This window comes from Falco punctatus, assembly GCF_963210335.1.
Source record: "Falco punctatus genome assembly, chromosome: Z".
Taxonomy (NCBI): domain Eukaryota; kingdom Metazoa; phylum Chordata; class Aves; order Falconiformes; family Falconidae; genus Falco; species Falco punctatus.
In genome coordinates, this window is record NC_137586.1 from 17427406 (window position 1) to 17455381 (window position 27976).

Here is a 27976-nt window from a genome sequence, read left to right on the forward strand (position 1 = left end):
GTGAAAGAAACTATCCCAACAGATAGAAGAGCAGCCTTTACTGTTGCTGGTGCACTTACCGTGATGAAAAAAGGCAGAGTACAATATTTTTACATGCTAGCAAAAACACTACTATGTATTACTAAGCTGTTATTTAGGGTAGAAATATACACTGAATAACGGTATAAAATAAAAGACGCCATGTCAGGCATTGCTCTGAAGGTATGCAGATTTTTACCTTAAGCCTTTTTAATATAATACTCCATTTTTCTGAGCCATTGTGGCTTACTGTTTCATCTTATACTGAATAGTTATCAGGGCAGCAGATCTATGTCAATGTTAGACCACTTTTTATCATTTTTCAATTACCAACAGTTTCTCTCATCACACTTTCAACCAGGAGGTAGATTAAGTCACCAAGCTCCTACAGAGACATGCTTTTTTGTATTGTCATAAAACTTCACACTGAGCCCTTAAGAATAAAAGGCTTATTAAAATGTTTTTCACTAGGAGAAAAAATTTCTTTTTTCTAAAATAGACACAGTAAGCAGAAAATTGATTGGGCCAAATAATTTTGGAATGTCTCTATCCATTTAAGAGTTATTATAATTGATTTTATTCTACCTACATAGTAGTGTTCATCAACTAACATGAGTGAGCTGATGAACTCTTCTCCCCACAGCCAAGAAATCTATGATAATTCTTTCAAAGTGCATAACACAGAATACATAACTCTGTTTTTCAAGTACAAATACTTGATCTGCCATGGAACACATTGTGAAAAGGTAGAATCTTATTTAATCACTCTTTGCCTGATACTTTAGAAATAATCTGAGAACATCATCTAAAGTAACTGAATGCTAGCAATATCCCTGCATAGTTCTGGCAGTCTTGAGAACTGAAAGAGACTATGCCAATTACAGGCTTTAATCTTAAACTGAAGAGCAATTTAAAAAGAAAAATTCAAAAATCATAGGATCATAACATCATTTAGGTTGGAGAAGACATTTAAGCTCATCAAGTCCAACCGTTAACCCAGGACAGCCAAGACCAATACTAAACCATGCCTCTAAGTACCACATCTATACATTTTTTAAACACTTCCAGGGATGGTGATCTAACAAACATTAGATTTTTTTCCTCTTTTTTTTATGTTCCACATTTAAAAGAGCTTTTCAGCAGACGTGATAGAGTCATAGAATCATTTTGGTTTCCCTTCAGATCTAGCACAAAGTGCTCTCAAAAAGCCCTGCTAACTCCTGACCTAGAGTCTATTTTCCCTCTTGCAAACGAATGAGACAGGTCAGCAAGGTAAGTCTTGAGGATGCTCCAGTTTCTAACAGTAAAATGGAAAATTCTCCAGTGTTCACCAGTTCCGCTAAATTCAATTGATGAACAGACTGGATCACTGTATTCAAAACATTACATGGTAAAATTAAACAAGCTTCACCTTTTCATTCTCTCCAGGTCATACATCTTATTTCTTCTGTACACAAGTAAATTCTTGATGCTGTCACTGGGTACGAGCTTGAGAGTAGTGCTAATAACCAAGGCTAAGACGACCTCTATTTTGAAGTGTTTGCTCTCCGATGCTTAATGTGTGTCTGGGCTCACTGCCCAATTTTTTGAGAGAGATGGACACTTCTGATGGTGCTGCTAAGAGTCATAACAAGGAGCACAGATCTGCTGACAGCTAGTCGATGGGAAATGTCAGGGCTGAGACATTGCCCTTTCTGTGTGTGTGTTGTGAGACAGTCATTCCACAAAACCTGCATATACCCCTGCTGCCTGTTGGTATGAGTGCTCTCACAGCCACGTGCTCCATTAGGCACTCAGTCCAGCACAAGGAATCGTGTCGGGTCAGGTAGGGCAGTGTACCAGTGCAGACATTGTCCCATGCCAAGCCTGCCTGAAACCCTTTCAGACCAAGGAGGGAAGCGATTCCTGATCTCCTGCTTCCTTTCTTCAAAACATTTGTGGACAGACAATATGGGTTTGTTTCCTTTTATAAAATAAAGCACTGCTACTACAGGGCAAAATTTTTAACAGAGAATAAACCTGTATATTTTAACAGAGAATATTCTGTAGCTATCATCTGGGATGGCTTACAAAAATACTCTGTTTAACCCAGCAAAGATGACAAGTTTAGAAAACTGGTTTTCTCTCTTTTGTTTCCAACTGCAAGAAAAGAAACTGAAGCATATGTCTTCTTGGTATGCTTATTTGCACTCCTCTAAGAAAAAACTGGCACTAAAACTTCTCATGTTTTGCATCTTCAGCTATGGAAACAGACCAGGGACTCAGAGCTACAAATTCAGTAACAAGCTCTGACCTGCCACTGCCACTGCCACTGCCTGTGAGCACCAAGCACAGAGCACCTGCTTTCTGTCTTACTTAGATACTTACATGACATAAAGAAAGAGGTGGGGGACTGAAAAGATGTTGGAGGACAAATGTCTGGGGGCATATTTCTCAGTGTGAAAAAACAGCTGGAAGTCACTCGAGCACATTTGTAGGTCAACTTAAAAATAAACTAGTTTGATAAACTTTATCCGTTTAAAACATCAGAAATTTGAAAATACTATGAAATATTTAACAGATTTATATCTCTGTATTCCTAAATCAGATTTCTAAGCATTAACCATTCAGTGAAAAGAACATCAGGCCCCAAAATAGTATCTACCTACTCTGCCAGCCAACTGAAATACTGAACATGCAAAATATTACATGCATGCAAAGAGAGGGGGGGAATGGTGCAAATACTGCATTTGCAACACGTCAGTCCCAACTATAGCGAACACAACAGTCCAGCTCTGCTGCTGCCTACCCCAACAGGGTCTGCGTGTATCTGACCCTACTTAAGTCCTCTAGGTAGCTAGAAACCTGCTTCTATACCTCCCCCAAGCTGTCTGAAGCATCCCAGACAAAGAAAGATTCATAGACACCCAAGAATTAGAACAGAGCAATTGACCTCACTTGACAACCAACAAGAATTTTCCTTTCTAATTTACTAACGAATTCAATTATTACATGATCATTATATGACTGCAAACCTGGTGATGCCAGTCAAAACTGGAGTCCCAAAACATAAAGACAGATTAAAGGATGATGGCTGTTAAGGAAAGTGGAATAAAAACAAAACTATGGGTAGCTTAAGTCTAGTAAGTCTTTAACAAGTCTTGACAGAAAATACCAGATACCATAATTTCCAGTGTAAGTTCCCTCAGTGTTCTAAACTGACCATAGTTAAGTTTTCAGTGAAGATCAGCCATTCATTCCATAATAACAAATATAAAAATATTATTATATTATATATACACAAAAAATTAATAAAAGCACTAATTAGCAGATTAAGTAAAAGTTATAACAAATATACCTTCTCTCTTATGAATTCAGAGAAACATTTTCTTGTGAGGTGCCACCAGTCTTGTTTCTTTTTCATTGGAGTGATTCTGCTGAGTATTTGCAATGACAAGAACACAGTGAGGGGAGAAACAAACTGAGTTTTCAGCTTCCAGCCACAAACTGGACGTCAGAGTAGTGGGTGCAATTCAAACCAGACTGTGTTACCAACAGCCATACGGCTTGTATAATTTTCACATAGCTTAAAGTAAAAGATGGAAGTCAAGGAAAATATCACAGACAAATTTTTTGATACTGGTTTTCTAGACAGCCACAGCTAAGAAGAAGCACCAGTTATAAAGAAAAAAGTAATTATTTGGTAATATATGGGCATGAGGTTGCTTGCCCCTTCTATTGCCAGATTTTTTTTTCCCTCCTCTCCTCTTCCATAGGTTTATTATGCTTAATAATTAACATAGTATCACATTTTTTTAGTATATTTAGCACTAGAACATAGAGCTAGAGGTGCACTGCTGCTCCAAAAAGCTTACTGTCAAAAAATAAAAAAAAAAGAGAACTAAAGGAAAATGAGACTCCTCAAGCCCTCAAGCATGTATAATAATCCTTAAATCCAAGCTTTAAATATCCCAAGCTATACCTCTTTCCTGACCTAGCAAAAACGTACAGTTTTTTATCGGTGGGGAATTATTTTGCCCTGCTCAGATGGCAGTCCCCTATTGGGCTAAATTTTGTAATCCTGAACGAGGTAGTCATTGCTTCTAAAGAGCATCATTATATTCTTCACCTCAGAGAAAAAGTTTTAAAGAAAGTAGAAGGAAACCCATGGGAGCATGGTCATGATTCATGTGAGACTAAATTTCAAAATTGTTTAAATGAGGGAAGAAACAATATTCTGTACTCATAACTAACAAAGAACTAAATAATTTAAATTTACACGCTTCCTTTTGCATTTCAGTGCACGATTCATAAACCAAATATTTAACTGACCAATTTTTTTTCATTGTTTGTTCAAAGATACAAGAAATAAACTGATTCCCTAGATGAAGCATCTTAAAATAGCTGAGGTGTCAAACAAAAAGACAAGTTCACCTAATTCTATAACAAATAATGCCCAAAATTTATGCTAGTGTAATGTCATGATTTTCAATTCTTAGCTGTAAGTTGTTCAACACAGACACATGTGGTTTTAAAATTATGATGTAGGTGAAGAATCATGTCTTCAGCTAGTTTACAGAACATGTTCACTTTACACAAAGGCTCTATATACATCTAAAAAGGAGGAGAAGCAGTTTCCCAAAGGCAAAATCCAGTTGTCAAAATTACTTTTTGATTCTAAAGAGTACTAGTAATTGGCTGAAGCAGACACCATAGGAATTGCTGTGTCACAAGGACAGCATCCAGCATAGCTGCTGTCAGATGCTACCACTTCTAAACACCCTACTGAGGTAAAAAAAAAAAAAAAAAAAAAAAAAGTGCTTCTACCTGAAATATAAACTAACTTAACTGTTAAGCAAGAGTTGACAATAGCTAGTGAGTCAATCAATGATGTCAAAAACCAGATAAACAGTATACGTAAAAATTTTGGTGTTGATTAATTTTATTTTCTCTAGCTTCCATGGGAATAACAATAAGTAGGTTAAATGAAAAAGAAGATAGCATGTAAAGTTCTACTGGTATTTGTTTTATAATTTTTTTAACATTAGCTACCTTTATGGATTTGCTTTGACAAAAACGTTACAGTGTTGACAGCAGTTCTATACAATTGACACTCATTTCCAATGCCTGGCAGTTAATATGCCAATTAAGAGTCCCAATAAACAGACTGATTTTTTTAAAAATTATTTTTAGAAGATCAATAAACATAAATATTTGTGATATGCAAACTTTAACAGAAATATAAATGAAAATCCACATAGAACTAAGCTGTGTATTGTTACCAAAATTGTCACATAATAAAAAGGACAAAGAGAAAAACACATTTATGGTAAGGTTGGTTTTGCCATGGCAAACTAAATAAGTGATGGGAAAAAAGAGGTTCATATGAATGATGCTGAAGAAAAAACAGTGTTTCACCTAGTTCATCAGAAAATCTCTGTAAGAAAAAGGCAAGTAACTTGTTTGGATTTAATATCTTAAAGCTTCTTGGAGATTAAAACAATGCGGCAGTTCCAGAATTACCCCTTGCCTGCTAAAATTACATTTTAGTTGGTTGTTGGGTTGTTTTTGGTTTTTTTTCATTTCCTTGTTAAAACTTATCTGACATTAAATCTTCCCAGCTGGAAAACAGTTCTCATGTGGGATGCCCGGTCATTTTTGTGACAGATGAAAACGTAATTCATGTCTTTGGTTGAGGGATGAATTGATCATCCTGAAGAGAACTACCACACCTTTTTCAATCGTGTGCTTTGGAAATCCCACAGGAAGGTACTCTTAAAAAACAGGTTCATTTTAAGTTACACACAACAAGTTCATTCTCCAGGTTCAGGTTTTGGCCATAAATCTTGTATGCCATTATCTTAAAAGTATGAACAGAAGCATCAACTCAGCAGCAAAACTTACAGTTTTTAGTGGAGATAAAAGATAGTTTGTCATGAGCCTTTGAATATTGCCAGTCACTTAAGGTAAACTGAGGATATGATGCAAGGAGAATTAATCTGGAGAGATAAAAATTGTATATAGGACCATTTCCTTTGGTTTCTATTCAGCGATATAGAGATGTTGTTAGGAACCTTCACACTTGGAGATATATTCGCATAAATATGTGCGTGTATATTTCTTTTCTATTTATTTTCTCACTCTTTTTTTTTTTTTTTTTTTTTTTATATATGTCAATTACATCTTTCCTCTCCTCTACAGGCAACCCAGCTTTACAAGGTGCATGGCTCTGACAAAGATTATGGCAGTTACATCATAAAAAGCCATGCAGCCACTTTGTTTTCTTACAGGTGGCCTCTCCCATGCATATTTTGGGAGAATATACATGTCCTATAGAGGTCTCTACTGTCACAGCTCCTCACCTACGAATGCCCACTTGGATGCAAAGCAGATCTCCAATGTTGCATAGCATTTTGTCAACAAAACCATGACAACAAATACATTGAATGGCAGCAGTTCCTGCCAGATCAATAAATGGCAACATTTACTGGAAAGGTGGTGCAACTACCCTAACAAGGTAAGCAGATAAATGGTTAAGCTTATTGCTATTGGTTCTGAAAGCAGAGAGGATGGGAAAAAAGAGCAGTTTTAAGAAGATGGTAAGTAACTAAAAGGAAAATACTGTGAGCCTAGACACATGGAAAGGCTATAGCAAAGTCTTTGTTGAGAGAGTCTGTGTTGAGAGAGGTGAAAATAGTGAGAAATAAAAGCATGTTCCAGTGCAGTACGGCGAGGAGAGCCTAATAGTTCAATCACAGCCTTCATTTCTGCTTGGAGTCAAGGAGCACAGCTCTGACAGTCTCTGAATTAGGTTATTTTCCTGTTCTTTCCAGGTCACAACTATATTTAAATCACACATTACACATGTGGGATAATGTCATGGTTATTTGGAATAAAATCATATAATAATAAAATAAATGACATTCAGGTTAGAAATAACTCATTAAATATAAATTGCAGCTGAAAAAGCCATTTCCACACTGCATCTCAATTCCTCAGCCCTCTCTAAAAAGGTATATACAATTGCATCTTTTTCCCTAAGTGGTTAATTCAGACCATTTTATCCTTACAAAGCACAACCTTGTTCCTAATTAACTATTAAACCACTATTCCATTGTCTTCAATGGGAGCCATAACAGAAACCTACTTAAACAAGCACTGTCCCAGGTATTTTATTGTATTAGAAGGTAGTCAAATTTTATCAAAATCAGAACATGATCCTCAACCCTTTGACATGCAGTGAATTCTGTATCATTTCAGTCCTGGTCTTGTTCAATGAAATGCCCAGATAAGCTAAGGAACATGGCAGACTGAGAGAATGAATAAAGGCAACAAACAATACACAGACGGTCTACCTAGCACAGCTCAGCACAAGTTCTTCAGATATCTCCCTTTTCTACCTCTCTGACCTTTCTGACATAAGCAAGGCAATACTCTCCCACAAAATCCTGTAAAATTAACCATTACACTGGTCTCCAAATAAAAGAATGGGAGAATAGAGTGCTGGCATTGTTTGGGGTTTTTTTATTTATTTAAAAAGCTGTTCAGAGCAACTGACAACTTTCTCTTTAAAGTAGAACAGAATTACCTCAACTTGAAATCTAATGAATCATCTTTCCACTCTTTAATAGCTGATTACTTAATTAAAAAAACTAAATGTCCATTGTAGCCAAATGTTAAGAAAAGGTTAAAAACGTTCATACCTAGCTTCTACTCATACAATTTTCTGATTTATTTTTCCTGTCTAACTTGCTCCTCAGCTCTCAATTAGTAATGATGCCAGTTAAGAAAATCTTGCTGCTTTCTTTAATAAATAAATTAATTAATTAACAATGTGTTAAATATTATTACAATGAAATATAAGTCTTCCATTTCAACTGATAACTGGGCATATTTTACCATGTAGGATGGCAAACCACCTTCAAATCTGTCTTCTAAAAATTTATTTTAGAAGTCTACTTGAGACATCATAAAATGGCAAGAATGTAAACCTAACAATCGCTAAAGATTGCTTACCCTAGCAGCTACACAAAAAGAATACCAAGACAAATTAAAATCTGTGCACAAATCTAAGGTATTTATTCTAATTCTTTCTTTACACGCAAAGATCCATCAGTATTATGAAAACAAACACAGAGGGGAAGGATCTTACAAGGCATTAGTGACAAGCTGAGAATACCTTTTGGCTATATTACTTTTGCTGAGTAATTTGGAAGTGTAAACAGCCATTCTGAACTGGTCACTATTAATACAAAGCTGAAAATGCTGAGATACCAGAATGGATTGTTTAGCCTGTAAAGAACAAACCCTAAGTTTGTCATTCCTGTTAAAATACATTGGGGAAAAAGTGAAAATCCAAATCCTATTCACAGCTTCCCTGTTTCATCACTGCAAGAACCAAAGACAGCTCGTAACACGTGTGCTCACCATGGGAAGGACTGTGCAGTACCGCAGTGCCCAAATGGTGAACCACAATCCAAACCAGGGGCTGCTCAAACAGCTCTTTGGCTGTCACCACGTTCTCTGATGGCTCTGCAGCCCCAGGGAGGGAGCAGGGTGACATGGTGAGCTGATCAGGCAGCAGCTCTGTCTAACAAGGGGACTGAACATCACCACCCTCACCGCTTGCCTGCATGGGGTGTATCCATCAGGCTATTACCCTGTGAAAGTTAAGCAGGCTTTCTGCTTGTGTTAAAAGCTTAGGATGGAAGAACAAGAGGCTTTTTTCCAAATCTGCAGCCAGAAGTAATGCGTGCAAGCTCTAGCAAGTGCAAAACAATGAATTATCTCCAGAATAGCTCAAAAAGTAATGAACAGCAAATAAAACTTTTTAAAAAATCTTCTAATGAAACTGTTTTACATTTCAGTGTTGAAGTCAGGCTGAAGCCGTTCTGATCATTTTCAAAACTGACTGACTGGCATCACCTAGGCATGCAACTGCAGGGATGAACCCACCTTTTCTTGGGTCTACTGCCAAGACCCCCAGCAACAGGCCCATTACACAGAAGCCAGATTAAACTCCTATGAAGACGAAAACATTATCTTCCAACATTTGAGTTCAGGAAAATTTATCTCAAGGTATGGTTTATGTGGTTTACCTCCCAGGGAAAAAATCATTGCTACACAATCACTCTGTTGGTGTAGGCACACAAGAAAGGCAGCTCAGTTTGCACAGTCTTAAAAAGGGGGTAAAAAGATGAAGCAAGAAACTTTACACTCGTAACACTTCCTATTTACTCTGTAGGTGGATGGATTATTCTTTCCGTGAAAGTGATTACATGCAGCCCATAAAGTGGGAAATTAGAAAACTGAATACTTGCTTTTTTTTTTAATAATAAGAATGTCTTGCTTCTACTTAATAACTGCCTGCTCTACAAATGTGCTGTTCTTTTTCAGCAATTAGTATTCTCTTATTAGGAGACCATGGATCGTAATGTCTTCTAATTGTTTCTATCAGTTATGTGCATTTTCCTACTGTTGTACAGAATTTAAAAGAACGAAGATTAAAAACTTGAGGGTATGCTCCATTATCTATGTCAGTGATATTTCATGGATGTATGCTTTAGCTGCAATGAAACATACCTTTCTCAAATAAATCATTTGCATTGAAATAAATGAAAAAGCACTGGCACAAGCAAGCACAATTTACCCATCTAATGTTAAAACATGGATGGTTCCATGTAAACAAAAAGGCTTACGTGAAATGAGATAAATTATAATTCCTCATTTGGAACACTACAGTTTAGTAAAGATTGTGTCAGGTTCTCTGTTTAGCAAAACACAGACAATAGGCTTGTAAGTTACCTGACAGAGAAGAAAAAATTAACAGCACTGCAGTTTGCCTATCTATATATTATGAGACTGATTTTTGCTATTATAAAAACGTTTTGATTCACATGTTCTTTCATATTCTATAATGCTTTATTTTGGAATTTAGGTATTATTTAGGTACTTTATCTATTGTTTCAGTTCTAGCCATGTAAGCAAATTATATTAATAAACTAGAACTACACTATCAAGACAGAATATTGACAGCCTCAACAGTACCAAAGAAACCATCTCTACACTTTGGGTCCTAGCTCTACAGGATCAGAGCCTGCAGATAAAATATATTGCACTCAACTGCTGTCATAGAGACATACTATCCGTTAGCCAACATCCCAACTGAATTAGGGAGGAATACCAGCACTCCGAGTCCTACCCAGTAAGGAACTGACGGCCAGCACAACTCCCAGGTGCAAAAGGAACACATCTCTGGGGAACTGGGCTGAGCATCTCTCTGCTTTGCTGAAATTAGAGAGTTCACCTCCTACTATAGCTATGTTGAGCAAAGAGCACTCTTAGCTTCTGTAATTCAAACCTCAAGCAGACAGCATGGGGTTTTTTCCCTTTAGATTACATAAGAGGTGGAGCTGGTCAGCAAATGTCAAGCACACCTGACAACAGCTTCATCTGGTAGGGGAGACTGCAGAACAAGGAGGAAGCCACAGATACTCACAGGTATCTGAGATACAGCCCAGCACAAAATGGAAGTCAGCTGTGTAAGACATACATATGCCGACAAGTATCTGCACACTAAACAACAATGAATAATTCATCACTGTTTGCATATTTACTTAGTCCTGTTAGGGAACATTGGGGGTGGGGGGGGGGGGGGGCGGGCGTGGAAGACAAACAGCTTGGTCTTTTGATATTTTTCGTTGATCCACAACCTGACCGCAGGCACAGACTTTATATGGGAGGACACAAGTTCACTAATTTATACATACAAGGCATTTCCCAAGCATGACTTTCCAAAAGAATGCAAAACTTGCTTTTCTTTTTCCCTCCTATAAAAATTGGCAGGAAATCGGGATTTTTTCTGCCTCCATCTTCTTAATGGTAGAAAGGTAGAAGACATCAATACAGAGGTTTTGTTGCAGCATTCAAAGATTCTGTGGCAGTAACAGAAGGTACACTCTCCTACATCTTCTTTCCCCCAAAGTTATTTAACAAATTTCCTCCACTCACTCTCTATGAGCTCGACAACTCATATTTGATTGATGTATCTGTAATAGGCAATAAAAAAGTGTGTCCTAGTTAAAGCTAATTTACTTCAAAATTGCCATGCAACCTGTACTGATATGGTCATTTGCAGTACTTCACTAATGGATACAACTTTATAGGGCTGAGAAAATATATTTGAAATTATCTCCTTGGAGGACAGGAATTAAAACTGGATGATAAGAAAGAAAAAAATATTAAGTCACCTCCCATTTCCATGAGACCATTAATTAAAAAGTAAGTTAAACCATGTAACACCCTCATTAACTGGAAAACCCTATGCCTTGTAGACATAGTCCTGTTAAAATAAAATAAAATTATTAATCCAATCAGTATGGATATGTGTTTTCATCCAACACTACCAAGTACCCACCTAACTCATCATCTCCCCCTTCTCACACAATTCCCCATTCAGTGATCAAAAGGAGACAACTTCTCACCTGGCTGTAGAGGAAAGAAAAAGTGGTTTGGTTTTCTGTAGGGGACAAAAGTCACCTCTATGCTTACCATAGAAACAGCAGGCTACTGATGTAAGAGTTGTCTTCTGTTGTCTGGGTAACACATGCTGTTTTACAACTTTTTTATTTAGTCAACAATAATGACTCAACATCACATAGACATAACATGTACTCCTGTAGTGTTGGCAGCAAGCAGCACAAGGAGAGGACACCTAGTGGCGATCAGTGACAATTAGGGTTGGTAGCGTGAAAGCAACATGAAGTTGTTAATGCAGGACATGATTTGGCAAAGCTTAGACACTTTAATTTTTCAGCACTTCAGTAAGACTTAGCTTTCAAGCAAGCTTGTATTTATGAGCTTTTATCGATCGGCATTACTGTGATTGTTAGAAATGACACAGTAAAAAGTAGAATGTCTGTGTGGTATGCTCAGAAATAGGTTTCATTAAATGCCTGAGCTTTAGCAACAGCTAGAATGGATATCAACACTTATGTAGGTGCCTGAACCTTGAAAAGGCTTGGCAAGTTGAAAACTACATTTCAGTACAAGTCAAACCAAAATAAGACATGGCTACAATTCAAAATTAGCACATATTTTACTAGATGATTTTTGGCAAACATAGCCTTTATTGCACAACTTGCAATAAGCATTCAGTCACTTTATAAATTGGTTCTAATTCCACATATTCAGGCATCTGAGAACAAGTAAGACTTAGGGTACAGTTTCAGAAGTACCACTTCTGTTTCCTTATACATCTACTAGGTCTTTTCTTGTGATTAGAACAGCTGTAAGCAAAGTTATTAGTCTGGTTTTTAAGCAGCTTTTGAAAAATACTGTTATTTGAAAGAATCAGTAAATTTATATCAGAGAAAAATGTAGAGCAAAGAATCAGTAAATTTATATCAGAGAAAAATGTAGAGCAAAGTGGCATATCATTTGACACATAACAATGTATCTTTCCCTAATTGTTCATATCTTTCAATTTTAATTGTAGTTATCTATGAGCCCATTTAACTAAGAATAACTTATTAGTTACTTACTAGTTGCACGCAAACCTATGTAAAACATTCAGGGGTCAGCAGCTTAGGCAGTCCCATAAAATAAGCTTAAGCAAATAAGTTAGGTCCAGTATGTCCTGTTTGGTATTTTTAGGAACCTAAGCTAAAAAAAATTAAAATAAAATCCAAAACAAACCCACTGTCAGAAATTACCATGAAAGTATAATTTCTACAATCATCAATTTAAATAAAAAAACTATTTGTCAACATCTGAGTTGTAAATGACTGTAATATTCGATATTATAAATAAAAAGCAGTTTTACGAAAGTGTAAATTTGAAAATTCAGTAGATTAACTCCTGCCAGCATATCTCCTGCCCCTTTGTTAAAGTGTTTCCTCCCATTTCCACTGTGTCATTCATTTGGATAAGCTATTAATATCAGACTGATATATGAAAGTATCAACCAAATTTCATCTATATTGCACCACAGGCTATAGCTCTGTTCTGACATACCAGTTAAGGAGAAAGTGTCTGCAATGCATGTATTTATTTCGCTCTGTATTACTCTTTGTGGCTGTTAGCAGCTTGATCTTGATTTAAATTATTTAAATGTTGTGGAAATAAAGAACTGTGTTTCACCAGTATGATACAAAAATATTTTAAATTTTTGCCTACTCATCCTAAAGTTCAGGATACTGAGCAACTGAAATCCAGGTATGTGATAGGAAAAAAGGAAAAGCTCAAACAATTTCAACCTGTCTTTTCTGTTAAAGGACGTATAAATACTGCAATGGGGTAACAACAGTATTATACAACCTGGTTTGTTCATCAATCAGTTTTCCATGAAGTATCCTCTTAACAGGTTATGAAGAATGAATTTTCTGTCTGTCCTATCAATATGTTTGACATAGTGCTCATTATTCTAGACTCAAATACACAGTATTTCAGATTTGTCAGCACCACATTTAAAACCAACATGTCAGCCAATAGGCAAAAATTATTAAATTATTTTAAGCACACACAAACAGGCTCCAGTTCTGTGTCGTAAAAATTATTTAACAGTTACTCCCTGCTGTCCATGTACAAACACACACAATACAGAAAAGATTAGTATCAGCAGCAAAGGTCTCACTGACTACCCCTATGGGGTCATCCCACTATTGTTTCCTAGTTCAGCAAAGTTAAACCTTACCCAGTTGGGGTTTTTTTGTTTGTTTTAAAACATTACAGTGCTATAACACACAATTTCTCCAAAGTAGTGTTGGATCACTGTGTAGAACAGTTTCACAAGCTACATCCAAAGTGGTGATCAACTACTGTGGTAACACAAGCCAAATAAGAAAATCCATGACCACCTTCATTTCTCAAATCTGTAAAATTCTAAACAAATAAAAAAGAACATTTTTTTTCTTGCAAATATTTCATTTTGGGACTTATCAGAACCTGATTTAGTCTACATATTTATCACTGTTCCTGCATGTTCTCACAGTCATCAGAAATCTTTAAAAAGCTGCCAATGAACTTCTTGCTGCTTTATGGCAGGCTAAAAAATCCCAACAACAACAAAAAACCACCTTCAGACCCACTTTCACCTTACCAAGAACATGTAGGGAGCACTACAATGTGTTATCAAACACATAGATTCCATTTATTTTCCAATACTTGTCAAATAAAGTATTATACAAAAAATATTTCACAAATGTTACTAGTGGAATCAAAGGTGAAGTTGCAATCAGCCAGCCATTAGCTAAAAATTAAATGGACCAAACACCAGCTATTGCTGGTTTGGACCACATCCTCAGGTCACTTCTAGTCCCATTTAGTGGACTACTCAACTATTTCTGATTTAGAATACCTGATTTATCTTTGACAACAGATGGAAAGGGCAGGGGGGCAAAAAGGTATTAATTTCTCTGCTTAGTAGGCCTTTATAGTGGCAAGCTATTAACTCAGGCTGCCAGAAAATAATGTCATTGAACACATTTCAGAAGGTTGTCTCTATAAAACACAGAGGAGACAAAAGCACAGCTTTATGGTAGAACTGCAAAATAGCTTAATCATTTGCCTTAGTTAAATTGCATATAAAATTACAGTGCTCTATTTCTGTGTCAAAAACATAGTTACACTGCATTAGAGGGAGGCAAATAGAAGTATAATCTACAACATACAATAATAAAATTAATGTCCTATTTCAGGAGCTTTTTTGAGAAACAACTATAAATTTATTAGACTTTTGATACTTACTATCATGCAACATCATGCCACTTTTAAATACAACCTGACTTTACTTGTGAGATGGCTTTGCATTTAGGTTTCTGTTAAACCAGAAAGTGAATATAATACTGGAGATAACCAGCAGAAAAAGCATAAGAAATGGTACCAAATCATCCTTTAATATTCATTTAGTTAAATAAATCTTTATTAAAATAGCTAAATAAATATATGCAAATCTATTTTAATAGTGCTTCTACAAAAATGTTTTACAAAATAATTATCATTATACTTGCTGCAAGAAAGGTTTAGAAAGCAGCAATTATTTTTCTCACATTTTTAGTATCTCCTTTTAAAATACATTATCATATTTAGAACTACAGGAATGGGGACAGGCAAGAAATGAAATGACTGAATCATGGTGCTACGTGCCAAGGTACTAAACACTTCCTAACCATGAGCATGCCAAATTATGGAAAGTTGTAATTTCCTGGAAATGCCATCATGCCAAATTGACGTCTGGAAATAGCGGAGTTGACACTTTAGATGGAAATGACTCAAAATTTGAACTACCCATTTTTTATAAAGATCAGTATTTGATATATTCAGCCCACATACAGTCTTCAAACAACGAGCATTCTAAGAAATCTACTCAATTACAAAAAGTTTCAATTTCTCCTGAAGTAGAAAAATATGAACACGTATTTCAAGTTCTTTGTGATGACAAGAGTATTAACTTCATAAATTTAAGTGCTAGTCACTAAAGTGATATGTAGATTTAGGTTGTTGCTAAAATTTCTAATATTCTCAACAGGAGCCCATCCATGCTTATTGTACTGATAGCCCCAAACAAATTTCTGGTCTTTGTTATTAGTAGAGAGAAGATGGTTATTTTGTGCCTTTTTTTTTCTAAAAAAAAAAAAAAAAAAAAGTCTCTTCTACTACCACCTGTATCTAATTATACTAATTAGTGAGTAAAAACTCTTTATTGCTTTCTGGTTCTTGTGTAGCTCTTCAGAGAGACCTGTCTAGCTCTTTGTAGGAATAAGTTCTCAGCCAATTATGTTATAACCATGTAAATCTTACCTCTTCCCACTGGTGTATGTATCTAATCAGTCTTGAAAGGCGTAATAAACGTAACAGGCTGAGGATTTTTGTAAATCTCACAATACGAAGTGCTCTTGCTGTCTTGTAAACCTCTGAATCCATTCCTTTTTCTACAATGAGAAATATATAATCCACTGGTATTGACGAGATGAAGTCAACTACAAACCAGCTTTTTAAGTAATTCATCTTAATGATTTTAGGGTCCAGTATTATTTCAGAGCTGTCTTCATTTACAGTCCCCGTTCTAAAATTCATGATCAAGTCCAATAGAAAAACAGTGTCTGATGCCACATTGAAAATAATCCATGGTGTTGTTGTTTGCTCTGTGAAGAATGTGATTCCAACTGGTATAATGACAAGATTTCCAACCATCATTATGAGCATGATTAAGTCCCAGTAAAACCTAAAAAGAAAGGAAGAAAAAAAATGGTTGACGTATGTGGTAAAACACACTTAGAAAAATGGCCTCTAACATGCCATCAACTTCACCTCAAGATACTGAAAACATTTTGTTAATGCTACAAAAACTCTCATTGCTTTAAGTCATTCAATATATTCATGGTCAGTAGAGCAGACAAGGTAATTAATACATTTTATTATGTACCTTCCTTCTCAAGAATGCACGCTAGGATAAAGACAGTACTATGGCTTATCACTCCATGGCATACCTGAAAGGTGTGCATGTGCAGCACTGAGTATACTTACTCAGACTCCTGTCAAAACCTGTTAGTGAGTTTAGATAATGAAAAGGGGTGTCTGGTGCCAGTCAGGAGTGCTTTAGCAAGGCGGTATTTTTTAAGGCTTATACCTAAATGAAAACCCAAATAACTAAACAGATAACATATCAAATATAAGTACCTCTTTGCAAAGGTACTCATACCATTACAGTGCTGGAATAAAATTACAGGAAAAGAAAAAAAAGTACTAAAGCAACCAATAGAAACAAAAGCTAGGTAACACCAAAACCTTCACCCACTTTTACAACCTGAATTGAACTTTCATGCATTTTTACAACCTCATAGTCTATCTTCCTTCAGAGCTAGCTAAGAAGTCTGGACAATAATAGCTGCAACTTGCATAGTATAAAATGGGTATTGCGTTTCACCATTTTGCTCTGGAAGTATCTAAAGGTTCCTCTCTAACACTGTTAGAATGCTGCTAAGAGTGCTTGATACAGATGGTAGAGAGACAGACTCATAACTTTAGTATCAATTACAGAAATGGTGAGTAAATCCACCTGTTACATAGACTATACATCTATCCTGATGGAAGATTTCCAGGAGATGGGAGTATATACCTTGCAGATTTTAAGAAAACTATGATAACACCTAAATGTTAAATCATCAAAGAAAGTTATTCTTGGTCAATAGAAGAACAGAAACTGAATTTGAGAAAGCCTGAACCCAACACGTGACCTCTAGTTCTGCTTGAGAACATGATCTGTTCAACTACACTTGATTTAAAGAGGCACAGAAACGAGTCACAAACAGTTCCCCCACAGACTCTTTAGACTGCCTTGAAGACTAGAAACAGCAATAGCTCCACAACTCTCTCCCTGCTCCAGCCCTCCATTGCAGTGGGGCCCTGCACGGTGGACACATGATGGACGTGCCACCAGTACATCACTCCAGCACTGATCTCCAGGCCACTTCCATCATACTAGCACCGGCCTCCTGGCAAGTAACAAACACCTTCATCTTGGTAAAGGTACATGGCCATCAACAATAACAATAGTTTAACTGACCACAAAATATTTCAGAACCACGAGTTCAGTTTTTGCTAGACTTGCATAAAGCATATGGATTACAATAGATTTCAGAGATTGTTTCTTGTATTCGCCAAATGATCCAGGTTTATGAATTCCCTTTGTTTCAGGTTTATCCATGAAAATACTTCTGAGATTACAAACTGCTGAACTGAGAGTATAAATAATTAACTGTAACTAAAACACAATAAAGAAAGAACAGCATAGGATTGAATGGCACGAGAATTCCCCTTTAAAATTCTTTATTCCAAGATAAACCTGCAGAGATGAGCTTTGACTATAATTTGAGAGATTACATGGCAAAGCACCTTTAACTGGTACTCAGAAATTACATGAAATAGACTTTACAAGTAATTCCCTGTGTACTACAATATGATTTGTCTTACACATTTTCAATCTTACAATAAATATGAATACGAAGTGCTATAAATATACAGATTTATCCAGGCTGTATGTATTTTTGCTCAGCACATGATGGGTTTCACCATTTCTGTACCATATCTAGAAAAAAATTCCTGATTTCTCTTATCTTTTAAATTTCATGTAATTGGTGTCTTGCTGTGCTATTCTTTTCAATAATCTACAAATCCCATACAGAAGGAACAGTGATTCATATATCACTGCTACTATGATCTACAGGTACAATTACCACAAACACTTCTACAATGCCATCAACCAAAATATTTCACAAAACTGTTCTGGGAAAATAAATGTCTCCAAGGAATCCTGAAAATGAGTGGAAAAAAACTAGAAAGTAACCCTGGGAGGCATACTTGCATCTGTGGCTCACTCCTAAGCAAAGCATTGCTGGATTTCAGATTGACCTTTTCATTTCACCAGCACAGGAGCAGTTATGCAACGAAGGCTAGCCAAAGTCACACAACCAGCCACCCAGCCAACATAAAATGTAATACAGAAACATGTGTTTTTATCCCACAGTAATCTGCGGTTTAAAAGATTGTTATGTACTGTGATTATGCAAAACACACTGGAGTTCCTAATGTTGAATGTCAGTAAAAGTGGTAGTATTAGGGCTTCAGCAATAAAATAAGATTGAATGCAAATGACTATGAGATTGTACCAGTTTTGTATTTTGATTTTAGCCCACAACATAGTAAGCTGATCAGTTAGTAAGAAAAACTCCTATAATTATGATCTATTTTTAATTTAGAAATTAATCAAACATTTATTTTAGGAAAATGTTTGCAAATGCCCATATGTTGGCCATGTTACACGATATTTTTCTTTCAGGTGAGAAAAACTAGATGCAACTCCCTGTATTGCCCTTCTGTGACCTCTGCAGAGAAAGTAATACAATGCGTTCCTTGCCTACTGGTTCAGAACATCCTACTATTCATGTAACCAAGAGTGAGCTGAAAAGCTTCACAAGACGGTGCAAGGACCTGCTATTGAGACACAGAGCTAGCCCTTTATTTCAGAGTATTTCTAGCTTTTCTTTTTTTTTTCTTTTTTTTTTTTTTGTGCTACTCTCCCCAACAGTGATGATGGTTATAAATTTAAAACTTACAATCTCTGAGTTCCAGATCTAGGTAAGCTATTATAAAATGTTGACAAAAAGCAAGAAAGAGATAGGCCTATGACACAATTTTTGAGAATAAAGGAAAAGAAATAAGAGCCTGGGGCTAATGAGATCTTTCAGAGCTTGTAATAAGAAACAAAAACTGACCTTAGCCCCATAGCAAACATCTGTAGAGCTTACTGTTCCCCTGAAGCTAACTCAGTACAGCTACTACTAGTTGCCATTAACTAAAGGTACAGAGGTCAGCACTGCGCTGCACTGAACTATTCCTGAAACTTTTGAAATGCTTCTAAATGACTCAGAGGTTTAATATCTCTAGGTGAAAAAAGTCTTCAAGTACTAAAAAAAATATTAAAAAACAGGTTTAAGGCATATTTTTCTAAATTGTAAAGAAATATTTTATAAAGAAATAAAAAAAAATCATTCTGATTATTACTTTTATATTCCTAAATAAAACTAACTGGATTCATAGCCCTCTTTCAGTGATACAACTTATCTATATAACTCATAACTTATCTACTATACTTTCAAAACTTATGGTAATAACACGCTGTTTTTTACAGCTCTGGAACATGGTGCTGAAGCTTTGCTGGTTTATTTATTGCCGCAGGCTAACCTGGATAGGATGAATAGTCTGTTCAAAATGAGTGCCTACCCAAGCAGAGATAAAGAACTACTTAGTATTAATTACTCAATGTTTGTACTAAGCTTAATAATGTAAGGCACTATGAATTCTAACAGGCATTCTATTTTCCACTTTATATATCCACCCAGAAAAAAACTGAGTCTTGAAGAAGGAAATTTCAGCTCTAAATTAGTTCATTTGCTGTATATACAACGGTGTAGAAAGTCATTCGGATTTTCTTGCTTTATTATTTCCTCATTGCTGTCCATTGATTCAAGTCTCAATGTCCTTGAATCGGTCCAGTCTTATATATGATTATCCTTATGATACACCCAAACTGACCCAGTAGAAGTTGACAGTGGTCTCACAAACCATACAGCAGATTGAACAGCATCTCTAAGGCACTGAGCATTGAGCAGTCAGATGCTACGGAGCAGACAGAGCTTGGTTTAAGATTAAGTTTTCCAAGTTGCCAGAAAAATCATGAAAGTGTGATTATCTAATAAAAAAAAGCAAAATGTATCAGTAAAACTTCATAAAATTCAGTCACAAATACTTAACCACATATAAAGTGGAAAGTCTTTAAAAAAGAAACTCATTCAAATTGCTTGTAAAATAACATTCAAACTAAACCTGATGCATATGAGACATGATTTCACTCTACACATTCAGAGAATCAAGAACTGTAAAAAATTTTCACAAGCTTTCCATGGAAAACTTGCCTCCTCTTTAGTTAAATATTTTGATTGACTAGCAGATGCTCAGTGAAATGAACACCAACTTTTTTTCATCTCACCTTCAAACACAGATTTGTTTCTTTTGCTTTTGTGGATCATCAGTTCACCTAGCAGAAAAATCAATGTCCTATACAGAAAAAAACAATCTTAGTAGACGTAACAGTAATTTAAAACTTTATGTACTGTAACAAGCAATAAACATGGTATTACCCATCAGAATTCGATTCTCATAGGACATGCCATCTTTCTCTTGCTGTGCAACTATATTATTCTTTTAGTAACAGAGAGCAATGCCAGAAATGCCTGAAAACATCTGCAGCTTGCAGATAATTAATTACTAGGATGTGTTGGAAAGGACAGGAGAATAAAAAAGGAAGAGTTTTCTTGAGGGAACCCAAATTCTTTTCATGATTGCACAGGTGACTGTGCTTGAATATTTTCTGAAAAATCATCACCTTTTTTTTTTCCCCACAACCTGAAAGTGAGGATATCCCCTTCTGCCCAGCTATCCATTTTCATACTGCCCATCTGTGTGTCTTTTACACATACACACACCTAGAGGAAAACATGATGCTTCTGGGAAAAAAACACATAAAATTAGATATGAAATTTCTTATATTTTAACAAGAAATATTGCATTCAACATCCTCCATTGAACAGATTCTGTTTAAATATTGCAAACCTCTTGTGGAGTTCTTCTGTTATTTTGGCTCAGCAGCAATTTTCTTATTTTAAAATTTCCAAACTTAGAATTTACTGTAACCTATCTGTGATATATACATTATACAAATACAAATGCATTAAAATGACTAGTGATATGGCACTTCTTTACATTGGCTAGTCTTGCACTAGCAAACAGGTTATGATCATAGAATCATAAAATCATTTAGGTTGGAAAAGACCTTTGAGATTATCAAGTCCAACCATTAACCCAGGACCGCCAAGTCCACCACTAAACCGGGTCCGTAAGTACCACATCTATTTGGTTTTTATACACCTCCAGGGACGGTGACTCCACTACTTCCCTGGGCAGCCTGTTCCACTGCTTGACAAGCCTTGCCATGAAAAAATGTTTCCTAATATCCAATCTAAACCTCCCCTGGTGTAACTTGAGGCCATTTCCAATTGTCCTGTTGCCAGTTTTCTGGGAAAGGAGACCTACCGCCACTTGCCTACAACCTCCTTTCAGGCAGTTGTAAGCAATAATGTGCCCCCTGAGCCTCCTTTTCTTCAGGCAAAAGAACCCCCGTTCCCTCAGCCGCTCTTCATAAGACTTGTGCTCTGGACCCTTCACCAGCTGCACTGCCCGTCTCTGGACACGCTCCAGCACCTCAGTGTCTTTCTTGCAGTGAGGGCCCGAGGCTGAACACAGGATTCGAGGTGCGGCCTCACCAGCACCAAGTACAGGGGGACAATCGCTTCCCTAGTCCTGCTGGCCATGCTATTTCCATACAAGCCAGGATGCTGTCACCTTTCTTCTGCAATTTCGTTGTCCTGTATGGATAAAACACTCCTCATCTGAATGTACTTAATTTTGCAAAGGAAGACAAAAGGTTGGTTTGGGATTTTTGCTTTGTTTTCAAAAGATACTATTCTCCTGAAATTTATTTCTTTTATATTTCTTTTTTGAAATTGAAAAAAAATTATATTCTTTATTGTCCTCTATTTCCACTCTGAAAAATTTTAGCTTATGTTAAGTAAATACAAATTGAGGAATCTTGCAAGGCTGAAATGGAGTCCCTTTCACACATGCTATAGTAGAGTACTAATAGCATCTCCTACACCTCAAGCACTAAGATTGAAGGGCAGAAATATTAAGTAGAAGCCTGTGACACTTTCTCAGGTGAATATTTCATCAATATTTGCTATTCTTTTTCAATTTAAAACATACTAAGCTTGAAGAACTTTCATTGATTTAGCTAGGTAACCTGCTGAAGCAGCAGATAAGTTTTCTCTACCTGCCTAAGACTGGTCTGTGGGATGAGGCAGAGCCTGATGTTCTGAAAACTCATTTTCCCTGCCTGAATTATGAGCAGTGCCGCACCTGTGGATTTTCTGTGTTAATGGTTTCATTCTGATTCAGACTAAAAGCTTTTAAAAAAATAAAATATTAATGAATGTTTAAGACCACCAGAAATCTTCATTTGATTTCAAACAAATAGTGAAGTTCTTCAAGTTTAACCATTTATACTTAGACATACAATTTATGTGCCCTGCTGTTATTTTTTAGATACTGATGCAGCTTCCTATCGGGTAGCAGAAAAGGAATTCAAAGAGAGATTCACAAAATTCAGCAATATTGAGTCTTTTATATAGCCACAGAACATATCTAAAAATGACAAACTTGCACAATTTCAAGCAGATTTCATGAGTTTTATCTGACAACTAAATACACTTAGCAATGGAGATTTGCAATTTGTTGCTCAGTTGTGATTCTATGCACAAGGCAGATGATTAGATAAATGCAGCTCTCAGGGGACCTGATCAGAGCCCAGTGAAGCCAATAAACAGCAAAACTACTTTCAAAAGGCTTTGGTTACAGTATTTGGTTAGGTTTTAAGCTGGAATGCTTCAAATGCTCAATTACTAGAAAAGAAAATCACACTACTGATCATGGAAAGTGACTATAAAATTAAATAATTGACAAAATACTAATATATATGTATATTTTCAGTAAATCCAACTAATATTTAAGCAGTGGATATTTCATCAAAAGACTTTTAATTCTTGGTATGCATGCAATAGCCTCTGTCTAAATTTTTTATAGTATTTTACATGCATTGACAAATAAGTTTCAGATTTCTGAGGAATAAAGGTACAGGACCAATGTCACCCTCATTGTATATGGAAAAGAGGAGGGAGAGGACAAAGAGAAATTTATGTAATATGGCAATATTATTTAGTAATGAATCTTTTTGGTTTTAGCCAATAAACCCCTATCACAAAGTGCTTGAAAGCATCTGATATTTGCAGTTGTTTTTCCTCCAGATAAATTTATTAGACTACAGTGGAAAGAATTAAAGCCTGACTTCCACTTAACCTTGGGCAGGAACAGTGCACCACTGTCAGTGGAGCACTGATACTGCTTTTGCATTCCCCCATCTTTACCCAGTTTCTCCTTTATTCAGCCCCATTCCTCAATGAAAAAGCACAGTAGTGCTCCTGTCCAGATAGCTTCCAGCTAGGAAAAAGTGCTGATTAAGAGTCAGGACTCACAAATTAGTTTTCTCCTGGAAAAAGTTGAATCTGTCTGTGCTAACCTGTACGCTGATCAAAACAAATGTATTTCAGATCATCAAGATTGCTTCTGCATCAACACATGTCACAGTACCAAATCTTCCTCAGATTTACCGTCCTTGTTCAAACAGTTAGACAATAGCCTTTTGGTACCAGGCAACATTTTGTGTAGGGACTCCAGCTGACTTGATTCACTTTCATATTATGAACCCTGAAACCAATTGCAAATTGCCAAATACTGGTTCAAGTGTCAGCAAATTTCTATAGAGAATCACTGTAAAATACATGTTCACATTCTCAAATTAGAAATGACCACTTTACAGGTGTGAAAAAAGCTTAGAGACAGATCTAAAAATATTTCAGCTGCAAAATAATCTCATATTTCATGTTGGAACACTTGCATTGATTAGAAATTTTATAGTGACAGTAATTTTAAAAGTGTCATTTAGAGATGTGACTTTTAGGATGCCTCCATCCTAAGTAAAAATTCAGAGGCTTAAATTGGGAAAAGCCTTCTGTAATTCTTAAAATCATAGAACCATAGAATCATTTAAGTTGGAAAAGACCTTTAAGTTCAAGTCCAACCATTAACCCAGGACTGCCAAGTCCAACACTAAACCATGCCTCTTTACAAATCATCATGTGAAAAGGAAGGTAACAACCCATACCGCCACACAGAACCAAGAAAGCCTGACAGTATCACCTAATAGTCTTCTTTAACAGATTCCTTTTTAACCAAATAAATCTCTCAATTATGTGTAATCTTTTACATTTCTGCTAATGTGAAAAAGTCTATTTTCTCTACTTATCTTCAGAGAAGGCGATGATGGGGAAGACATTACTCAGTAGCTATTGATACACCTCCATCATGAGATTTTGGGAGGAGACCAGCCTGTGACCACTGAGTTAGGACAATTAATTTTTTGAGGTGAATACCTCTGACAAAAAAAAAAAAAAATCAACAAAACAAAACCAGGACCATCAACTTGGTTCATGTAAGACACCAACATTTATGGTATTTGACATACATACTACTACTACTGATTTCATTCTGATAAACAAAGGTAAAACTGACTTTATGCATATAACTGTACACACAGTACATTCAGACAAGCAGCTTCAAACACAAATTTCCATTTATGAGGAACTGGTGGATCATTTCTTGAAAAAGTTCACTGAAGGCAAGACTAGGCACTATGTTAAAATTAGAAAAAAAGGAGGTTAGTCTTCAAATTCATTAAGCAAAAAATCAGAGATGTGAAAAAGCATAGAAGAACTATAGGTAGGTATGAAACTGGTTGATTGATTATACATGCAGACTTTGTACTCCTACACCATCATGAAAACAAATACACATGACTGAATATTTATACACCTCATATCTACACAGATGTATGAAATTCTAATGCAAGAACAAGTAATCAAGATAGCATAAATATATCAAGCTGAATTAATATTCCTTTTTACAACTATTTATGGCTGATCTTTAGCTCCAAAACCAATTTTTCTTCAAAAATAAAAATAAGTACTGATATTTCAACCTTTTAAAGTAAATATAAGTACCTTTTTAAGAATCAGTAAGTAGTTTTATTTTAATCTATGAAAATCACTTGTTGCAATAAATCATTTGCTTCACAAGGTAATTAAAATACATATGCATTTTAAAATAACTTGTGTTTGTTCCAAAAGTAAAATGAGAAACTGAGGAATAGGAGGAATTGGTTTTCAAATCAAAATTGTAATTGTCTTCATTTTTACTTATACTTTGATGTAAAAGGATTAAAATGTATTTCAGGCACTTTCTAGAAAAGAAAAAAAAAAAGGAAGATCAAATTCACAACTGAGCAACATGACAAGTAGTTAGGGCCATGTAACACACAAACCCCTTTTGCAAAACAGCTACACCCAGAGCTCTCACCAACACCTAGGAAAATCCATTTGTCTTCCCCCATCTATCTGTGGGCAGCTGAGACCAGGATCTCATACCTCTCAGGAAGATTCATCACTTCCAAGCCATACTGCGTTTCCTGAAGCGAGGTGCCCTGCTGACATGTTCTCTTTCTCTAAACAAATGTAAACTAAACCAGGAACAAAAACCTTCTTCCCACAGAAGGCAACCATTAGTGTGGAGAGACATCCTCACTGTTTTGCTGTGTGAAAGCACAATTCTGAGAGGCGATACTGTTATTGAAAGTATCCATGCCAGACGTGCTATACAAAGTAAATGTACAGATTCCAATCCTCTCCAGCAGAGGATGGAAATTGCTCTGCACTTTCAACATAAGGGCTGAACCAGTTTGACTGGCGAGGAGATACAGAAGACATTCAAGTATGCATTCAAATATACACAATTTTCAGTGTATTATCATGGTTATTGAATTGTTTTGAATTGTTATTCAATTAAGTTAATTTTATTAACTGAATTCATCATCTCAATTTATCTAAAATATCAACTCATTGAAAACAAAATGCACACAACACAAAATATTGTAAGAAATGAAAGAAGTAATCTTCCACAAGCTTGCTTATACCTTTCCGAATGTGTAATTAATATAAGCACCTTTTTACAGAGTGATAGACCTTAGAAGCTCTGCACTAATGAGCTGGTAGGAAAAAGAATGCTTAGCTAGGACGTTCAATATTCAGTTTTACCATTATCTTTCAAAACATAATTTTATACTTCATAAACTAAAACACCTGTCCCTACCAGAAATAAAACGCAGCTCTTGTGGGTTTCTTGCTCCACCAGCTACATTCAGAAATCTACATTTTTTTCATTATTCAACTTCTATCCAAATCTCTCTGCTAGCCATTTGACTTCCAGAGTACTTAAGCAGATTCAAAGTAATTTAAACATTTCTTTAAAATTTCCCAATTTACATACTGCACATTCCAGTCTTACCATCCTTCTAACAGCATAGCACTCTGCCTGCACTGCCAAAACAAATCAGCTAATTATGCCACCAGACAGAGCAGTGATCAGCTAGACCTGATATTCACTTGTTTAAAACAAAAAGGGAAACCCAGAAAAGCAAACAAAGCAAACAAGAAAGACAGTATATGATGTTAAAAGATGTTCTAGTTACTGGCCCAAGGAACCATGATCTTGTTAGTTTCACCTCTGCTCCTCTCACTGTCTTTTTATGCTATTTACCCTCTAATGCTCCAGCAAGCCCCACACAAGCAGCCTGAGCGAAACCTCATGTACTGCCGTCATGAGCAGCTCAGCGAAGGATGGTGGTTTGGAATACAAAACAATTTTCTGGGGATGTAAAATCTGCCTTTTTTTTTTAATGAAAGTTGGTCAGTGTAATGGAATGTGATTGCTGAATGGCCCTTCTGCAAATTAATTCAATATAAGGAAACAAGTTTTTTTCAGTGAAATGGTTTTGATTATTCTTAAAAAAGCAAACAATAAAATGCCTTACAAAAAAAGAAAAGAAAAAAAAACACACCACCACAAAACAACCTATGTATACTTCTTTATTAACTGTTTTTTTGATCTGAAAAACAGGAGATAACCTGCAATATCAAGCACTCCAAGAAATTGCCTTTACATGCAATGAGATCTTTTCTCCTTCCAGTACACCTCTGCCAGAAGCAGTACCACAGGTCATATCCATAGCTTAGGTGTAATTAAAAAATGAGGTTCCATTACATTTTGTCACACATATATACAACATTAAAATAGATGGTCAAGATCCATTTCTAAAACCAGTATGTTTTCAGTTTACAAACTATGTGTTATAAGTATTTATTAATTGTAACAGATTATGGGCTTGAAATGCATTTCTTAATTTGGTTTAATGTAGTCATATGCAATGGTCGTTGAGCCACTGGAAGATTATTTCTTACCATTACAGATCAATTTTAAATTCTATTCTATCTGCATTGAGACAGGACCATCTAAAGCAGAGGAGTTATGCAAAATATGTAGATTAGATTAACTTTTTTTTTCTCCACAGTTGGTTTTTTGGTTGGTTGTTTTTTTGTTGGTTTTTTTTTTTTTTTTGGGGGGGGGGGGGTTTGCAGTGATGGGGAAGAAAGGAAGTCATTTTAAGTTTCAGAAAAACATGTCAGTTTTCAGCCTGAAAAAAAAAAATAAAGACACTAAGATCGGAAAATTTATTCCAACTTAACCACAGGCTTTGTTACATGCTTCACTTATAAAAATTAATCAGAAAAAATATAAAAGGGAATTATTTAATGATCTACTTCTCCACTTTATATTTTGGTAGAGTGTTCTGGTTGTCACA

At 35.8% G+C, this 27976-nt stretch overlaps 1 protein-coding gene across 1 annotated transcript in view; it reads right to left on the reverse strand.

Annotated features, from left to right (window-relative positions):
* HCN1 (hyperpolarization activated cyclic nucleotide gated potassium channel 1) overlaps positions 1-27976 on the reverse strand; it is a 201974-nt gene that overhangs the window by 161208 nt on the left and 12790 nt on the right. The window contains exon 2 of the mRNA XM_080370955.1: positions 15796-16219. Within this exon, the coding sequence (XP_080227081.1) occupies positions 15796-16219 (424 nt within the window). The remainder of the gene's footprint in view (positions 1-15795; positions 16220-27976) is intronic.